The sequence below is a fragment of the Corythoichthys intestinalis genome, chromosome 17 (assembly GCF_030265065.1).
Source record: "Corythoichthys intestinalis isolate RoL2023-P3 chromosome 17, ASM3026506v1, whole genome shotgun sequence".
Lineage (NCBI taxonomy): Eukaryota > Metazoa > Chordata > Actinopteri > Syngnathiformes > Syngnathidae > Corythoichthys > Corythoichthys intestinalis.
The window spans coordinates 36,935,552-36,955,527 of NC_080411.1; the positions used below are offsets into that span (position 1 = coordinate 36,935,552).

Below are 19,976 nucleotides of genomic sequence, written 5' to 3' on the forward strand. Positions count from 1 at the left end.
TGAGAGAGCAGCGTGCATTGGAGTTGACCCCAGCCAAATAGCAGGTTTGTGCGTGAGGAGAACTTTCCTTCGTGTGCGTCTGTGACCAAACGTAAGTACATCTTCCTTTTTTTATACATCGTTTGTAGTGTTTACTTTGGACTTTCAGTGCTGTTGTCTTGACGTTTTTTATTCAAATTGTGTAGTGACAAGCTAGTAAACAAGTAGGCAGTCAAATGCTAGCAAACGAACGGGAATAGTTAAGTATACATTTTCACCACATGCTATCAAATACAGTATTATGTTGTTGCTTTTTTTTAATTATACAAATCGATCAATAACTTACCTTTGAGCAAGCAAAGGTGTCCTCGGGTGACTTTCTTGACATTCAGTTATTTTTGTGGTCGACGACAGAGCCTTATCCATAGCATGCATTGGGCGAGCCTTATTTTAGGCTTTGAAAAAGGCACAAAAAAATCCTGCCAATCTTTTAGGGTACCTGTTGTCAGAAATACACGTACCCCACACACAGCATTAAACCATCAGGTTTTTGCTTTTTTTTTTGTTTTTTTTAACCTGTACTGTTCAGCTGCTTGACACGGAGAATGGGAATCTGAGTGTCCTATTGGTCTGAACAGTTTTAATGTATCACATGGGAGTATGACATACTGTGATTATTCATTATGTTTCGTTTATTAAGAGAAGGCAACGAACAGGAAGGGGTTATGGGGGGACAGAAAAAAAGAGGCGAGAGAGACAGAAGAGAACAAACAACAACAAGAAATAATTAAACTCCTACACTAACTATGACTATGTTGGTGCTATTGTTAGCCAAATGTATTTCTGGTTGACACCATGTGGGGGCCTGATGACCAAGGAGAAAAAGGAGTGGGGGGAGAGTCAGAGATGTGATTGGGAACGGTGAAGTGTACACAAATAAGCAATGAGATGTGTGGAACCAGTTATTTTGTGAATCACTTGTAATTGTGGATATACTGACATCCTATTCTATGCTGCCTGATCCCTAATCCTGGCACGAATAGTTTCTCTACATCCCTCCTCCCGCAGCTCTGACGAGGGGGCCGCCGTCATCCCCACGGGATCCAATGTGGTTCCCCAGACCATCCGCGCCCCCATCATCCGGCCTTCAGGGAGGGGATGAGGGTTTTTGCTATTTTAAAGTGAGAAAAAAGATGTTTTTAGTCACGGTGTAGGCGCACTATCCTATTCCCCTCACTATCCACTCGCGGGGGCCTGCGCTTGTCAGTGACGTTCCTTATTCTCGGAATGAATATACAACTTTAGCATTTGTTAATAATACGCTCTGTGTGTAGTATCATCCATCGATTTTCCTTTTTAAATTAGCACTTTTAAGCGAACGCAAGAAGTAACAACGGGAACATTTTTAAACAGGCATTTCACGGGAGGGCATTTCGACTCTTCGGCCAATCACGGGAGAGCATTTCGACTCTTCGGCCAATCATATAGCGAGAGCGAGTGGATAGTGAGGGGAATAAGATAGTGAGCCTACACCGGCCGCACAGTATTCCTATGCAACCCTACAGCTACGAGTCATACTTTTGTGATTTAGGGGTGTGGTGTTGTGACAGGTCCACTGGATGTCAAGCACCGTCTATCAAGGGTGTAGGTTTGCATAGAGACGGTAGGGACATAACACTACCAACTTTTCAGGATGCTGAAATGGTCCCCACCAACTTTTAAGCAATCTTATTTGCATTATATAATGAGTTCAGTTATACAGGTAATTATGATTTATTTTTTTTTGTCTTCATATGTTGTAAGGATAGAATAGACCCGACCATAATTAAGTGAATTACAGTACTTTCACTATGTTCAGACTTTTTGACCCCTTTTCACTTGCTGAATGTGCCAGTCCATTTTTTCCCCTCAAATGCACGTTTGATTGGCTGATGAGTTGCATTTATTTGAAATTTATTAATTTATTTTCTACATTATTTAAAAAAAAAAAATCAGATAATTATTAGGGCTGTCAAAATTATCGCGTTAACGGGCAGTAATTAATTTTTAAAAATCAATCCCGTTAATATATTTGACGCAATTAACGCACATGCCCCGCTCAGATTAAAATGACAGCAGTGTAATGTCCGCTTGTTACTTGTTTTTGGGTGCTTGGCGCCCTCTGCTGGCGCTTGGGTCCAAATGATTTAATGGATTTCAGAACAATGAGTGAGCATGGTGTAATTATTGACATCAACAAGGGCGAGCTACTAGTTTATTTTTTGGTTGAAAATTTTACAAATTTTAATAAGACGAAAACATTAAGAGGAGTTTTGATATAAAATTTCTATAACTTTTACTAACATTTATCTTTTAAGAACTACCGGTACAAGTCTTTCTATCAACAGATCGCTTTAAGAGGATGTTAATAACGTTAATGCCATCTTGTTGATTTATTGTTATAAGTATCAAATACAGTACTTATGTACCGTTTGTTGAATGTATATATCCGTCATGTGTCTTATCTTTCCATTCCAACAATAATTTACAGAAAAATATGGCATATTTTATAGATGGTTTGAATTGCGATTAATTTTGATTAATTAATTTTTAAGCTGTTATTAACTTGATTAAAAATTTTAATCGTTTGACAGCACTAATAATTATACATTAATCATATTCGAGGTAAATAGTTTTCATTTTTGGTTTGCATGTGCTTGTGGACCAAAGCAGTAGTGTTTTACCTGAACGGAGGCTCAATTTTTATTTATTTTTGTTAGCCATCGTCCTAACTTAAATGAATTAGACGTTTATTATCCTCAATGGTAGCCCATGAGTTTAGAAGGATATTCATTTGATTACAAACATACTGAAATAATATATATAAAATACGGCTTTACATAGCGATGTTCCACATCCAATATGGTGGACACGCTGACGTGTGGACGGTTACTCTGCCTCCGCCTGCTTGACGTCACATGCGTCCATTTTTGTTATGTCAATAAAGCTTTTGGAACGCGTGGTGCTTGATAGTTGTAGAAGGAGCGGACGTGGACACAAATACCCACGCAAAAGTCGACATTTTTCACCTTCTTTTCCCCATTTTGAGCCTTAATATATAAACACAAAGAGAAAAATGGCCGAAAGCGACTGGGACACCGTGACTGTTTTGAGGAAGAAGGGGCCGACGGCTGCTCAGGCCAAGTCTAAGCAGGTATCGCCGTATTTCTACAAACTTATATTTTATTTTATTTCATACTACATTACAAAGAGACTCATTAAATAACGTGAGAAAGTCAGAACGCGAACATGCGTCATTCATGGCGATTTCGTCTGTCAGGGCTATAACGCTGCGTGGGACGTCCCTATCTAAACAAATAAAACAATCGTCAAATGAATCAGTAAGAAATTGACAAAGTGCTAAATTTGGGATTAGTAAATGCGATAGCTCGCCATTAAAGATGAGCAAGTTTGACTTGTTTCGCCGCTTTTGAACAAAACAAACACCCAACAATAACTAATATGGCAGCAAACGAAAGTACTATCATTTCCTTCCCAATTGTCACAATTTTTCAATTTATTTGACGTGTATTTATTGACTAACCGACATGCAAATACAAGGTTAACGTTGGACAAAAGTCAAAAAGTATCGTTTTTAAGCTCAGCACCCAAACTAGTTAGCATTAGCGTTAGCCCCTATTAGCTTCTCAAGTGTAGTACAGGTCCATTTTGTTCCCAGGGGACTTTGTTTGCGTATATGGGACTCAAGACAAAGCAAAACAGCCGTATTACAGTTCTGCAAGAATTTTCCCAAATTAATTTTAGCTCACTGATTGCCTTTGGCGGCGAGAAACGTCCAATACATTTTGGCTGCGAGGTGTGGTGCCCATTTCTACAACGCTATGAATAGGCACTTGGACAACAAATTAAAAGTGATCTTTTTCACTAGTTTGTATTCTGCAAGTTTCACAGAACCATTGATGCTCCTTTTTAATCCATTCAAATTTGCCAAATAGAAATAATAGGGGAAAATGTGAAATCTTATTTGGCTTGTTGACACAATGATAAAGGCAATTGTTTTTTGTGATCCAATTATAGTGGATTCTCATTCATTATTATTAATTGTTTCTTGTTTTGAATCAAATGTTCAGTACACAATGTTTGCTGACATGAAATTAATATACCTGCCATTTGACCTGACACTCAAAGGTCAGCTTTGACATATTAGCCACAGTCCTTGTACTAGCCAGCATGTCTAGGCGTAGCAATATTGCCTAATCACAATCACAGCAACTATTAGATAGATGGATGGATAGATTTTATTTGTAGATTCAAGGTCCAAATCACGACAACACAGCACAAGCAACATATTTAAAGGGAACATGGATAGAAAGACAAGTACTTCTTAAAAGATAAATGTTAGTACGAGTTATACTAATTTGATATTAAAACCCCTCTTAATGTTTTTTTTTTATTTTTTTATTTTTTTTTATAAAATTAGTAAATTTATTTTAACTAGTAGGTCGCCATTGTTGTTGTCGACACATGCCAGACTTCCACAGTGTCACTCTTTAACTACGTAAATATGTCGTCGGTTCTGTCCTTCTTTTTTTTTTTTTTTTTTTTAAACCTGTCCTGTTCAGCTGTTTGACACAGAGAATGGAAGTCTAAGTGCCCGTATTCTGAACAGTTTTAATGTTTCACATTGAGAGTCTGACATACTCCCATTGTGATCATTCAAAATACCTTTTTATTATGACAAAGCAGCGAACAGGAAGGGATTATGGGGAGACAGAAGAAAAGAAATACAAGAGAAGAAGGAAAAGAAACACATACACAAACAACTACTAGAAATACATTGAACATCTAAACTAGTTACTAATATGCTGGTGCTATTGTCAGCGAGATGTATTTCCGTATTACACCATGTGGGGGCCTATTGGCCAGTGAAAGAGGAGAATGGGGGTGGGGGTGTCTATAAGCTAAGTGATTGAAAGGGGTAGAGTGTACACAAATCAGTTCTGTGATCTAGAACCCAGTAATCGTGTGAATCTCTTATGAGTGTAAGCCCGTTGGCGACCAACCCTACGCCGTCGCATCGCCAATCCCGGCACCGGGACCCCAACCAGAGCATGCCCTACCACATCCAGCAGCACGCAGGCCCCACCGGGCGCGCGACAGCCACGCAGACGGGCGGAGAAGCCGCGCGGGCGCCAACCCAGGGCCACGGCCCCCACCCAGCCAGCCTGGGGAGGGAGGGCGGGCGGGGGGGCGGGGGGCCATGCGCAGCCCATCCCTCCTCCCGCAGCCCAGCAAAGGAGCCATCGTCCCCCCCCCCGGGACCCAGGGTGGTCCCCTGGGCCACCCGCGCACCCATCAACCGGCCTTCAGGGATGGCAGGAGGGGACGCATCACCAACCCCACGCCTACACCCACCCCCACCCGCCCACCCGGGCCACGAGCCACAGCCGCAGCCCCCCAACCGGCACGACACGCCACGGGACCCCCAGCGGCCCACCAAGCCCCAGGCAAGGCAGGGTCCCCCGCCGGTGCAGGCGACACCCCGCCGATACACCGGCGCCCAGCCAGCGACCCGTGACGGAGTGCAGGGCGGATGCCCAGCCAGAGAAGAGAGGGGAAGGCGGAGGCAGGAGAACGCCCAGGAACTGCCACGGGGCGATGCAAGATCGGAGACCCGACCCCCCAACCTATTCCCGCGGCCGGCAGCCGAGGCAGAGGGGAGGCCACACCCCAGGATCCACGCCATATAGAAAAAGTGTGGGACCCACCTACCACCCTATTACTGTGGCTGCCAGGTTCCCGACTGGCAGCCATCACCCAGCACCGTGATGGGGGTGTGAGGGGAGGGTAGTGCAATGTATGCATTAAAGTAGGAGAGCTTGGCTTGGGGCAGTGGGACCGCAGCATGGAGCTTCTGCCCAGCCGCCCGTCCCACCGCCCTTTGCCAGAGCCCTCCTGTGGAGTATGATGTGTGGTGCATTTAAAAAAGGTGCAGAGATGGCGTGGCCTGTGGTGAGGAGGCAGCCGTGAGGTGCCCCCACCCCCAACAGGTCCCAACCATCCCACAACCTTGGTGTGTGGTGCATTAAAAACAGGGGGGAGCCGGGCCGGGACTGTAAAGCCCCGTCCCAACTCTCCCCGGAGAAATGTATGAGCATGTAAGTGCCAGGGTGAAAAATATTTACAGTGCCGAAGTGAGAAGTGCGTGAGTTAAGAGGCAGGCTCCCGCGGGCGTGGCCCCGTCCACCAGAACCACCGGCCGCAGGGCGGAAGAGGCGTCAGGGCCCCGATCAATCTCCGCCCCAGACCACCCACGGCGCCTCCGCGACCGCCCCCCACCCCCACCCCCACCCACCCACCGAGCACCCACCCCGCACCCCGAGCAGGCGCCACACCAAGCGCCGGCAACCAGGGGAGGTCCACCCCACCGGCAAGGGACAGCAAGCCTCACCCAAGGCCCCGCGGGCCCCAAGTAGTGTTGTATCGGTCGCGAACGATTCGTTCTTTTTGAACGAATTGTTTTGGTGAACGAGACCGAACTAATCATCATCTGCACTGATTCGTTCTATGAAGGTGGTGCTTGTTCGCTGCGTGGGAGGGCGTTGAGCAAGCGGCAGCGTCTTCTGACATCGCACACGACCAATCAGACGCCAGCCTCATCGCGGGCAGGGGAGGGAGCGGAAACAGAATCAGGGCGTTTGTCACTCACGTCCACGTGTGGCCAATAAGCAGCCAGCGTGCAGGCAGGGGGGCAAGACTGAGTTTTGTCACTTCCCGTTCAGTGACTCGGTCCTCCGGTTCCTGACCTAGCTTGCTGCTAACTTGATTTTCCAGTAATGACTATGCGGTGAACGAATCAGAAAATGAAAGGAAATGACTTTGTCACATATTTGTTAACGTGGAGCCTATCAAATGCTGCTCAAACAGACAAAAACACCACACAAATCTAGCGAGCATTGTTTAGAGTAGTACTTTTCTCAACAAACTCGTGACTGCCTGTGACGACATACTATCAAATTTACAGTAATTTAAAACACGGGTAGCTACGAGGCAAGCAAAAGCTGAGCTGCGGTCGTGTGACGGCAGTGAAGCGGGCAGAGAACTGTCACTATATGGAGGCTTCATGGCAGCGATATTTACCTCATATGTGCACAGAAAAAAATATTTAGTATGATCACCATAATACGGATTTGCAATGAAACTGTATATACATGTCAATTTTTTCCCGAGTGTTTTATTTTTTTTTTCGTGTCAGCGTGTCGGGTGTTGGTTGGTTTGACAAATTATGTCAATCCGTCCATCATGTGCTACTCAAGCGCCCGAAACAACGCACGCAGACACGGGAGATGTCGCAATATGTCTACATTTTTCTTAACAGACTAATGAGAGTAGAAAGGCGACATCGTAAAGAGCTAACAATTATTTCTCGTCAGCATTTGACGATCTGAGATGCGGGGACGACGGGAGCTGACCGGATTATTTTATTTATTAATACCAGTGCAAAAATTCAACACGATCATCTTAATACTAAAAAACAAAAATACAACAGAGCGAGATGTAAATATGACGTGTTGGTCGTTCCATATTCAGAAATTAAACTTTCGATGTATTTTTATTTTCGTGACAGCAAACATGCTGTATATGTATGTGTGATCAAGAACCTGCTAAAGAAAGTCCGTGCGCCCCCGTCCCCTACTCCCCTCACAAAAGGAAAATGTTTAACCGTGTCCTAAATCGAAATGCAAGCACGAGCCATGACTTTGAGCCCATAGAACTAGGACAGACGACGCGGAAGTTCTCCCTCGCTTTTGCAGCAGCAGGAGGGAGACGAGGCTGTCTGTGAAAGCAGAATGATACCGCCTGTCACTCATTTCTGAAACTACGACGAGTGGTCAATGTGGAAGAGAGGGAGGGACCAAGCAATGTCACTTCCCGTTCAGTTATACTGCGAAGCGGTCTTTGGTGATTCGTTCGGCAACGTCAGTTCCCGTTCAGTAACCGAACGATTCGTTTGGGCGGGGAGGGAGATGAGGGGGGCGAACGATTCGTTGAACGATTTGTTTGAACGAATCTTTTTACTGAACGAACCGGAATGGATTCGTTTACTCAAGTGAACGACAAATCTCGTCACTAGCCCCAAAAGGCCCCGCCAACGACCCCGCCGGCCGGGGGGCAGCAGCGGCCGCCGCGGCCCAGGGAGGCGGACAGGGCCGGAAGCAGACCAAGGGGACGGAAGCGCGCCCCCCACAACCCACCCCCGGGCCATGAGGGGCGCGCGGCATGACACCAGAGGGCACCTCCCCGGCACCCGGTACAGGGAGACGCGGCTCCGGCCGGGCGGACCTGGGAGGGAACCATGGCTGCCGCATGCACCCCCCGGCCCCCACCCCACCCCGGCCGGCCCTGTCCTTCTAATTTGAACCTGAGCAGAATATTAATGAAAAGGAAAGCCCTGTCGTTATTTCACAAAACGAGCAGCAAAAACAAAATGAACATGGAAGAATGGATGAGACGAGCAGCGTACATGTGTCAAGTTCGCTAGTGACACTGAAGTGAAAAAAACGTAGCTTTGGGTGCTAACTATCTCCATAATAATATTGGAATAAGTTGGATCACACTGTAGTTTACCGCGAAGATCTGCAAACATTTTTGACATCACTCTCCTGCTCCATCACCAAACAGGAGAGTGCTGTCACAGTAAGTGCTGTTTCGGTACAACATAAAAGCCCAAAACTATTATTATTTTTAAAGAACTCTTTCGTTGTCAGTGACCGTGACAGACGTCCAAGTGGATTGGATGTCAAATGCTGGCAATGGTAGCCAATGTGTTACCAAAGAAAATGCAAAATTTTACTCTATTACGATCAAAAGTAGTGCAGAATCAAATTTCCCATCACAGTTCTGCTGACCTATCGTCATGCAACAACAAATAAATGATTCTTTTGCAATCCAATATCGTATAGGGCTACAACATTTAAGTAACGATACTTTGATACGTTTCGATACTTTGACAACCTTATTTTATTTCACATATAAGTAATATAAGATGTAAACAACAAGCTCAAAGGTAAAAATCAAATTTGCTCATCATTTTTCCATTATCCATCATCACCATTATCAAAATCATCAACAGGTAACTTAGAGTGCCTATGATAGGATTAAAAAAAAAAAAAAGTGTTAATAGCATTGTTATGTGAGTTAGATTCAAATTTTGAGACGATTCGACTATATACAACAATTTGGCAAAGCGCAGATGACAAGAAATTAGTCTTTTAATCTACCATTTAGCCCGGCCTGTCATTATAGCGCTCTAGCGTCCCCAACAGGAGGATGACGTCGGCAGGGTCATGGTTTAATCTGATTTAGAATTCAGCCCATTGAGGGGGAATTATTCAGAACGAAGAAAATGCGACGAAGAGAGCCGCAGAATGTCATTGCTTCAATCTCTCTACTCCAATATTTTACAGGATATTCTTTTTATCGAAGTATTTTTCCCCAATTACTAAATAGATAGTATGGTCATGACAAATAACAGTCTTGTGCTAAATGGAATATGAAATATTAAAAAGGCATTTATTCAGAACGACATGGCAAAATTACTCCATAATGGTCAAAACTGTCAGCTTCTTGCACCTCCCCAACAATATTGTATGCCACCGGAATTAGTCGGGCTTTTGTCATTTCCCTGCCCCGGCTTCGGAGAGCGTAAACAAACGAGGAGGCGTGATAGCTAGCCGACATGCTAACCCGAACAGATAACCCTACCCAGGATCATGTCAGACGGCGGCGAGGTGTTGATTGCCTTCACTGATCGGCAACCCGCCCGGCGGCGAGCAAGTTACAGCTCGTCGTTCCACTGCTGCGGGCAGGAGAGCTCGTTAGCCGGGGAATGACCGGACAACCGGCCGACGTTGGAGGAGCGTGTAGCTGCCACAGGGACAACACGAATATGGCGTAAATTAATGCTTAACTACACGGTGATAACGTAAACGGTGAGAGAGCGGCGTGCAGTTGTTGTGCAGCTAACATGAACAGATGTGTCTGAGGAGAACCTTACTTTACAGTTCCGTCCATGATCAAATGTAAGTAAATACGGTAGTCCTTTATTTAAAGAAAGTTTATAGCGTTTACTTTGTAATCACTGTATTCGCGGCCATTTTTAACACAAAGTTGCAATTTCTGATGAGGTGGAAAATTTGAAGGAACACTGGGCACACGAAAAGGGCAATAAGCCGAGTATAGTGCTCTCCTGGCGGGCACGCCAAGGACCGAGGGGGGTGTGCGACAAGCCGCCGGTTGTTGGCCGAGTGGCATTCTCGGAGGACAAGGAACATTTGTAGCCACAATATGCAAGCGACCTCCGTATTAAAACGTGTGCCCAGTATTCGACATAATACAAAATACGATGTTTACTCACTTCCTCGTTAGTCCAATTGTCCCACAGTTGTCGACTTTTTTGGCCATTCTCCGAGGGTGAACGGGAACTTTTTGAAACCCAAAAAGGGTCACACGCCTCTCCCTGGAGCAGCAACAAATCCCTGCAGCACATTTGGCTGGCGTAATGCAAAAAATAAACAAATTAATTCGCAAAATCAGCTGAATCCGCAGTCCATCTGCATGATATAAAGCAATGCTGTGTTGTGAGATGCTGTCCTCATCCTGAGACTGGAGCCGGAAGTCACTCATTTTCATGTCGCGGGATTCAAAAATTAAATTAATAAAACGATCTCTTCCACACACATCCAAGTGGTCAATTTCATTCAGGAGCATAAAATACCACGTGAAATATGAAATAAACATGCATTTTGGTGTTATAGACACTTTAAACTAACCACAGTAACTTTGAACCTAGCAGTGATTGCTGCACCATGTTGCCAGCCTCAAAACAAAAACTGCCCTCCCAACAAACTTTCCGTGAGGATAGTTCCAAAACATGCCACAAGAGGGCATGCAAGAATCATAAAAAATGTGACACCCACAGCTGCAGATTTGCACTGTTTAAAAGTGGCTACTAAAAATGACACTTTTAGCATATAATTATGAAAAAATAACATTTTTAAACACATTATGACATGCATGTGACACAAAAAGTTTTTTTTATATTGGTAGAAAATATTTTACAATATTTACAAACGGTAAGAGTCGCACCAACAGCAACTACTGTGAAACGTGGTAAGCTGCTAACTGCTAGCAAGCGAACATAAATGACAACAATTGAGTTAATCTGACTAATTCCCTCTTGTTATCGTTCAGAGCTGAAAATTACTCATCTGTGGTAGTGTCGCCGACAATTTGTGCTAAAATAGACATTATGGCCTCTTGCGAACACACTGGAGTGTGTGGCGTTAAGGTGCGACTTCAAAAGTTAGAACAAATAAGCGTCCTGCTCGAAGTTGTGCAGGACGCCGGATGGTGCATTGAAATGATGGACTGTCCTGCACATAGCCTGCCATTGACAATGATAGACGTCCAATTCATTTTGACTGGGAGTTCGTTCATTCCCCCCTCCCAGTTAAAATGAATTGGGCGTCTAGCACCGTCAACGGCAGCCATTGAGTTAACATGTCCATTTGAAAAAATAAAATGTCTTCCCCTCCCTCAAAGGCGATCACCTCAGCCCAGCGACGTGGCGAGGACGTGGAGACCACTAAGAAATGTAACTAAACTCCTCCGTCAACATTTAGCGCGACGCCACGCTAACTCGTAGCCGCTGCTCCACTCCAAAGGGGCTGCGGGGCAGAACAAGCAGCACCTGGTCAGCAAGAACACGGCCAAACTGGACCGCGAGACGGAGGAGCTGCACCACGACAGGGTTTCCTTGGAGGTGGGCAAAGTCATCCAGAAGGGACGCCAGGAGAAAGGACTCACGCAGAAGGACCTTGCCACGGTCAGTCGAGACGACCGCCAAACGCATTGGACAGAATAATTGTAATTTGTGTTTGTCTCCCCCAAGAAAATTAACGAGAAGCCGCAAGTGATTGCCGACTACGAGAGCGGGAAAGCCATCCCCAGCAACCAAGTCATGGGCAAGATCGAGAGAGCAATCGGTAACCGGCAAATAGTTAATTACTCACCAGTTTATTCGTCGGTTAATCGGCACATTTGAAAATTAGCGTTGCACTGATACTAGTATCGGAAGAGGCCCCGATACGACTATAAAATGCTTTATTATGTACGCCTCACGATAGAATATGGTTTTCGATACAAGGCTCACGATAACTATTATCTCTACAGCAATTATCAAACCATGTTCAGGAAATCATGCTACAATATTCTACAACTAATAAGCAGAAAAAACATTTTTTATCTTTCTAACTTGAAATGAGTTCATCACTAGTAGAAGTCCAATCCACGAACGGATATTCATTCGCTGCCACCCTCACATTTTAATTGGATAGGACGTCTATGCCTGTCAATAAGTTGATTTTGGGGCATTTCAGGTCATTTCCTGTTGATTTTCAGTCACTTCCTGTTCCTTTTTGGGCATTTACAGGTCGCTTCGTTCATTTTGGGGCATTTACTGGTCGCTTACAGTGACGGAACAGAAAGGATGGCGAAAATGACGGAATAAGAAGTGACTCAAAATTAACAGGAAGTAGCCTATAAATGCCCTAAAATGAACGTGGCGTTACCTGTCAATGCCCTCAAAGCCCCTCCAAGTCTAAATGAATTGAAGCTAACATAGACACTAATTTAATGGAAGATTTTGCAGCAGGGCCGAGAACGAAAAGTGGTATTTGGTACGTGGCAAAAAATTTGGCATGTCGCATTTTTCCTTTGCCATGTGGCAAAATGTATTTTGGCATGTGGCATTTTTTTTGCCTTGTGGAATTTTTTTGGTTTTGGGTATGTTGGCAAAATTTATTTTGCTATGTGCCATTTTTTTGACATGTGGCAAAATGGATTTTGGTATGTAGCTTTTTTTTTATTTTGGTTTGTGGCAAAATTGATTCTGCCATGTGGCATTTTTTTGGGTATGTTGGAAAAATTTATTTTGCTTTGTGCCATTTTTTTGACATGTGGCAAAATGGATTTTGGTATCTAGCTTTTTTTTTGTATGTGGCAAAATTGATTTTGCCATGTGGCATATTTTTGGGTATGTGGCAAAATGGATTTTGACATGTGGCAATTTTTTTGTCATGTGGCAAAATGGATTTTGGTATGTGGCATTTTTTTTTTTTTTGTATGTGGCATTTTTGCAGACCATGCACGTCCACGCCATTGCACGTCCAAATTTTCCATTCATTTTAAATGGCAGAAAAACGTGTGTGGCTGTGATTTTTGACCATACACTTACCATTACAGCGCATTGAAATGCAACTGGCAACCAAGTCAGGCGACGCTATTGATGGCTATGAACACCCAAATTTTCCATTCATTTTGAATGGCAGAAAAATGTGTGGCTGTGATTTTTGACCATACACTTACCATTACAGCGCAAAATTTGGACGTGAATAGCCGACAATGGCATGGACGAGCATGGCCTGCAAAAATGCCATATACAAAAAAATGCCACATACCAAAAAAAGCTGCATACCAAAATCTATTTTGCTGCATACCAAAAAAATGCCACATTGCAAAACACCCCCCAAAAATGCCACATGCTCAAATACATTTTGCCACATTCTGTAAAAATGCCACATGGCACAATCAGTTTTGCCTTATACCCCAAAAAAATCCACATGGCAAAAAATGCCACATGCCAAAATCCATTTTGTCACATACCAAAACAAAAAATGCCACATGGCCCCAAAAAATGCCACATGGCAAAATCAATTTTGGCACATACCAGAAAAAATACCACATTGCAAAAAAAAAATAGCCACATGCCAAAATACATTTTGCCACATGGCAAAAAAAATGCGACATGCCAAAAATAAATTTTGCCAAATAGCAAAAAAAAAAAAAAAAAAAAAATGGCTCATGACAAAATAAATTTTGCCACATACCAAATTCCACTTTTCATTCTCGCTGCTTCTCAGATTTTGGCAGCAACCTGTTTACAACAGTGATACCTTTTTAAAACAATATAATGATTTTCGCTGCGGCATTTTTGCAAACAAAGTAATGTGATAAATCACTATTTTGATATACTGTCACACCCCAAATTTAAGTACGACAGTTACCTTCGGTTGCCCATCCCAAGATGGCTGCCAGTTACAAACACCGCTTTAAAAGAAAGCGTCCTGTCACTCTACCCCAGATGGTCACCAATTTCAACCACCACCAAAGAAGCAGCGGCAGAAGAAAATGGTACTTGTCCTACTGGTTTTTTGTACGATTAACATAAATCATAAAGTAAAACTCACAAAATCAAGGCACTTATAAGTTATCAGCGAGTTTTTGGCAAAAACGTATGATTCTGCCAAAAATTGACAAAGATTTCCCCATACATTTCCAATTGGGGTGTAAAATATCAATTCAATGATGGTGCTAGACGTCCAATTATTTTGACTGGGAGTCAAATGGAAATACGTGTAATGCTGTCAGTGGCACTCAAACAGCATTCAAAGCCCAGTTTAAAGCTGTAGTGTGAACTAATTTCTTCACATGCCAAATAGGGTCACAAGTAAAGTAATTAAACATTGTCCACCAAATAAAGCATGAAAAAATAATTTATATGTTGTATATTTGACAAAATAATCGCGTTTCCGAAGTTCGAGCCTGAAAGGGGACGAACCCGGAAGTGATACGTCACACCCGGAACAGCGTTGGCAGCTCCATACATACGGCCGCCAAACAAAGCCCTTCAAACAATGATTCAAACAGCGATATAAGCGATAGACCGAGCGCAAGGCAGGAGATCCAAGTTTTTGAAGAGTTGGAGGAAGAAGAGGAGCTTGAAATTTTATGTTGGATCTAACATGTATTAGCCAGACGCTAATCAGAATGCAAACAATGTACCTAGACTACCTGACATGGAATGGATACAAGACCCATCGAGATTACAACATTGGTAAGATATAGGCTGTTATTATTTTTATGATTTGAAGATGCAGGCATTTGCACATAATGTTATGTTTTTGTCTATCTGATTGTTAAAAAAAATAATAATCAGACTTCATGTTCATTTTGGCAGATCCGGCAGCTCTCGTGCATATAAAATAATAATATAAAAACGTTGGGGGGAAAGAAGGAGATGAGTCTTCGATGGCTTTCTCCACTTTATTGTGGCAACAATAAGAAAACAAAATAATAGCGGACTGCCGCCACATTTGACCGCAAAGTTTTGCTTCTAGCCGATCTCCTCCTCGCCTCCCACTCCAGCGTCTCTTAAACGGATTGTGCATAGTGTCTTGTTATGAGCTTTTTGTTTACAAATGTATCGAACACACGACGCGCTGACAACCTTGTCTCTTTATTAACACATGGAGCAGTTCTTATGGAAAAGTTAGAACACAGCTCGGCACAGCTCTCGGCAGGAATTGGCGTCTAATGGCGTGAGGAAATGTAGTTTTTTCACACAAGCGAACAGATTACAAAGCACCACTTCAGTGTTGTCCCGAGACTACATTTCCCATGATTCACTGCGTGACCTGCGCGCTCGCTGATTCGCTGCGAGATTGACTCAATTGCTACGCTAAACCAACACGCTATTTTTCAGCTGTCAGCGGCTCTCACAGCTTATACAGTTCAATTCCACAACAGTAGGCAGCTATGCTTTGACAAAGTCATCAGTCATCTATCCAAAAATCATACTTACCTTTTGGCAAATCCTTGATCATAAGCAGACCGGTTAAGGAAGCAGGCATCTTCGAACACTACTCGATGATGGCGTGAAATTCATTTGCTTCGTGCGAACGAAAGATGTCCATTTACGTGCCCTGCTATCCTTTGGCCACTCATACAACTTTTCGTTTGAGCGAGAACAAAACATCGCCACACACCGCTGTGGCATCTTACCGAGAAGCAATGCAACAAACAATACTGTTCTATGGTGGACTTACCTCGCACGTCTAGGTGTGACGTAATTTCCGAAGATTGCCGAAGAAAAGCATTTTCGTTGTCAAGGGCGTTGCTATGGGTTAAACAAAGAATCTGGAAGGGTTGCGTTAAAAAAAATATGAAAATATGCTTATAATTGTTTAGCCATTGATATTATTCAAAAACATGGTTGGCCAGCCTTACTTCAAAGTTCCCCTTTAAATGAATTGTTGCTCAATTTCTTGTTTTATTTTTGCTTAGGCTTGAAGTTGCGCGGTAAGGACATTGGACATCCCCTGGAGTCCAAATCCAAGACGAAATGAAAACAAAGCCTCGAAATCGGCCCACCCCGGTCCCCACCGGGACCCTTTGTCCCCTTCTCCCTCTCCCGGGCCGATGAGTCCGGCGGTCCCACCCGAGGACGCGACCGGACACGCTGCATCGCAGGCTGCACACGGACAAAACCAGACGTCACAATTACGCAGGAGCTTTCACGTTTGGCTTCTTTTGCTTCCACTCACTCTTGCATGACTATGATGATGAGGGCAATACTAATCTGACGAAAATCTGCCGCTATCTTTGGGCAAATGCTGCTTTCCCATTGCATTTTTTTCCCACTCGCTTCAGGTTTTCTTGGATGTCTAAGACTTGTGAAGCCTCTCTGATGTTCTGGTTTGTTTTCATTAACAATAAACATGGATGATTCACTCTTGAAGCCCTATTCTTTGAAATACACTTGTTAGTTGCTTACTGGCATTTCATGTTTTTAAAAGAGAAATTAAGTTTGGGGTATTATTTCCAGTGTTGTTAATAACGGCGTTACTAATGCCGTTATTTTTGTCACTAGTGAGTGATTTAATAACGCCGTTACTGAGGACATTGAGGCATGCGTTACTACAGTTTGGTTGAATGACGAGAGATGTCTGAGAGACACGGAGAGAGCAGAGTGGAAGAGAGTTGTGACCCGTCGCAAATGCGATGCTAGTTGGCTCGGAGTGTTAGCATAGCATTCGAGTTCTCGTTAGCATTTAGCGTGGAGAGCGTCATGTTAAACGCTCGGGGAAACTACATACAGTTCGTGGCGTTTAGGTGGGTACAATAATTGAAAGTAATGGACTTTTCCTGTTCAGTAGGCATTATCGTCACCAAGTGGGCGTTGTCCTTGTAGATGCTATAATAGTAATTTTTTTTGTTTTTTATTACCAAAATTAGTCATTTGCCCTAAACTTTTCTTGAAGACTCATCCATAAACTGTGTGATTTATTATTTTTTTAAAATCAAAACAATTAGAGCAAAGATGACTTTCAAGCCTCATTTCCATATTGAAAAAAATAAATATTAGTGGTGTGACGGTACACACAAGTCACGGTTCAGTACAACAGCAAAAAGGCTTTTTTCTCACAGCATTTTAAAGTTTCTATACCATTTACTCTTATATAGGTGAAATTAAAAGTTAAAAGGTGACCTTTTTTTTTTTTTTTTTTTTTTTTGGAATGAAAAATTTCAATCCAATAAGTGAACATAAACATTTGATGTCAAAAACGTTATAGAATGGATCATTTAATAACGTAGAACGTGAAAAGTAACGTCATTTACTTTGCAGAGTAATTACTCTTACGTTGAGGTAACTGAGTTACTAACAATTGGGAGGGTGGCATGGCTCAGTGGTAGAGTAGTTGTCCCCCAACTACTGACGGTTGTGGGTTCGATTCTCTGCCCTGATGAACTCGCCTAAGTGTCCCTGAGCAAGATACTGAACCCCACATTGCTCCTGGTGCTGCGTCACCAGCAGGTACATGGCAATGTAGTGTAGAGGACGCTGAGATGTGTAAGATGATGATGATTAGGGCTGGGCATCGTTTGAAATTGAACGATTCCATGTTTCGATTCTGGTTCTTGATTCTTGATTCCGATTCTTTTAAGAGGCAGGGTAAAAAAAAAATGTAGGGTAAGAAAAATAGCAGTTTATATTATAATCTTAGCTGCTCGATGATTTATTTAAATTAAATGAACTTATAACAGGGTTAATTTTAACTTGTATATAAATATCAGTCTTTGAACTCGAGCAATTTTTTTCCACTCGGTGGTCAGGGTATCGAAGCAAGAAATCAAAATTAAAAAATTTCAACGATCCAGGGAGCATCAGTGTTAGAACCGGTTCCCATCGATGCTTGATGCCCAACTCTAATGATTATCTCCAAATGAGGAAAAAAAAAAAAATTTCAACAAAAATCATTGAAATCTGTTTCACTTTGTAGGAAAAATACTATTTTATAATCAAAACGACTTAAAGAGACGATTTCCTTAAAGCAAATGTATGTTTTCCTGCTATTATTTCAAGCAAAGTAAAATGAAATCCTAAATGAAAAAAAAAAATTATATATTACAATATTTGTAAGTTCCCTAATTTTTGCATTAAAATATCAATTTGTAACTGCGTTTCCCAGCAAGTTAGAGTGAAGTTGATGTGTATTAAAGTTCAAATGTCATTTTCCGGTGTAGGCTGTGACGTCAGGTAATAACCGGAAGTGACGTATGAAAACGGCGACATTGTCACGCGCAGCGCCCTCGACGTTCAGTTTTATTGTTGCGGTGCCCAGTTTTAGTGTTTTTTTGTTTGTTTGTTTGTTTGTTTGTTTTTTCTTCAAACTAAGTACTTCAATAGTTTTATTCAGGCAATGGTTAATACTTCTTGTGTACAGAACGGTTGTTAATACGTCTTGTGTAGGAAGTTGCCCTAAAACACACTGCAGATAATAGCCACGATGAATTTCCATACAGTGAAAGCCAAGTGGATAGATCTCATTAAAAAAAAAAGTGGAGTACAGAGTTGAATATTCTGTTGTTTGATTAAAACGTTTTACTGTTCTGAGGAGTGAGGAATGCTTTGACCAAATGACAAATAAAAACATGTTTCCAATGAAGAGTTATTGACAATGACATTGGAACCAAAATAACAAGTCTTTAGTTTGTATTCCGATTCCTCGCAGGATAAAGCCAACGAGTCATGACTACAGTTTTCCATTGACTCATATGCCCCCTGCCGAAATCCTTCCCTTTTTAAACGTCATCAGTTTCAACTATGCAGAGGCGAACCGCTAAAAAATTATTTTCATTGCACAATTGTAAGTTATTGATCCGTTTAAAGTGCCTATGATAGCATGTTTATTTCATATTTCACACCTGAATTAAAAGGACCACTTGGATGTGTGTGGAAGCGATCGTTTAATTTATTCAACTCTTTGAATCCCGCGCCATGAAAATGAATAACTGAATAAAGAATGTGACGTCACCCGTGTCAGCATCTCACAAGACAGCATTGCTTCATAGCATGCAGATGGACTGCGGATTCAGCTGATTTTGCGGATTAATTCGTTTATTTTTCGCATCACGCCAGCCAAATGTGATGCAGGGTTTTGTTGCTACACCAGGGAGAAGCGTGTGAGCCTTTTTGGGTTTCAAAAACCCTCACTCCGATATTGGCCAAAAGAAGTCTGACAATTGTGGGACCATTAGACTTACAAATAAGTGAGTATACATCGTGTTTTGTATTATGTCAAATATTGGGATTGGGGCACACGTTTTAATATGGAGGTGGCTTGCATTTTGTTGCTGAATGTAAGATAAGCTTGTTTTTATATGCCATATATATATTATGCCAGTTTGCTCTCCCACAGCTTTTATACGCGCACTCCTAAGCTATTATGAAGAATACAGTTTTAGCCCATAATCATGTGCTTACCAGCGATTGCTCACATTCTGCTGATACACACACACACACACACACACCCCCACACACACATGTTGATTCATCACACAACGTCTCAGTACTTTTCCACCAAGCTACAGTACTTTGAGTGCAAATGTGTGTTCAGAACAAAGATATCTTACCTGCTCAGGAGTGTGACTGTTAATTCAGTCAAGAAGTGTGACTGTTCAATCAGTGACTAGAATACTGCCACGTTGGACAACAGTGTTGTAACTGTATTCCGCCCATCAACAAGCCCTCAATAAAAGTTAGCAGCGCGGGAGAGCTCAGAGACAGACTTCGATGAGACATTGGTCGCGGAACA

General features: G+C 42.7%; 1 protein-coding gene across 1 annotated transcript; it reads left to right on the top strand.

Moving 5' to 3' along the window:
* The first annotated feature begins 2,944 nt into the window (after window positions 1-2,944).
* On the top strand, window positions 2,945-16,612 carry edf1 (endothelial differentiation-related factor 1). The gene is made up of 5 exons (XM_057819477.1): window positions 2,945-3,172; window positions 11,584-11,635; window positions 11,706-11,866; window positions 11,933-12,026; window positions 16,165-16,612. Exons 1-5 carry the CDS (start codon window positions 3,095-3,097, stop codon window positions 16,224-16,226), a joined length of 447 nt encoding a protein of 148 aa, XP_057675460.1. The 5' UTR covers window positions 2,945-3,094; the 3' UTR covers window positions 16,227-16,612.
* The last annotated feature ends 3,364 nt before the right edge of the window (window positions 16,613-19,976 follow it).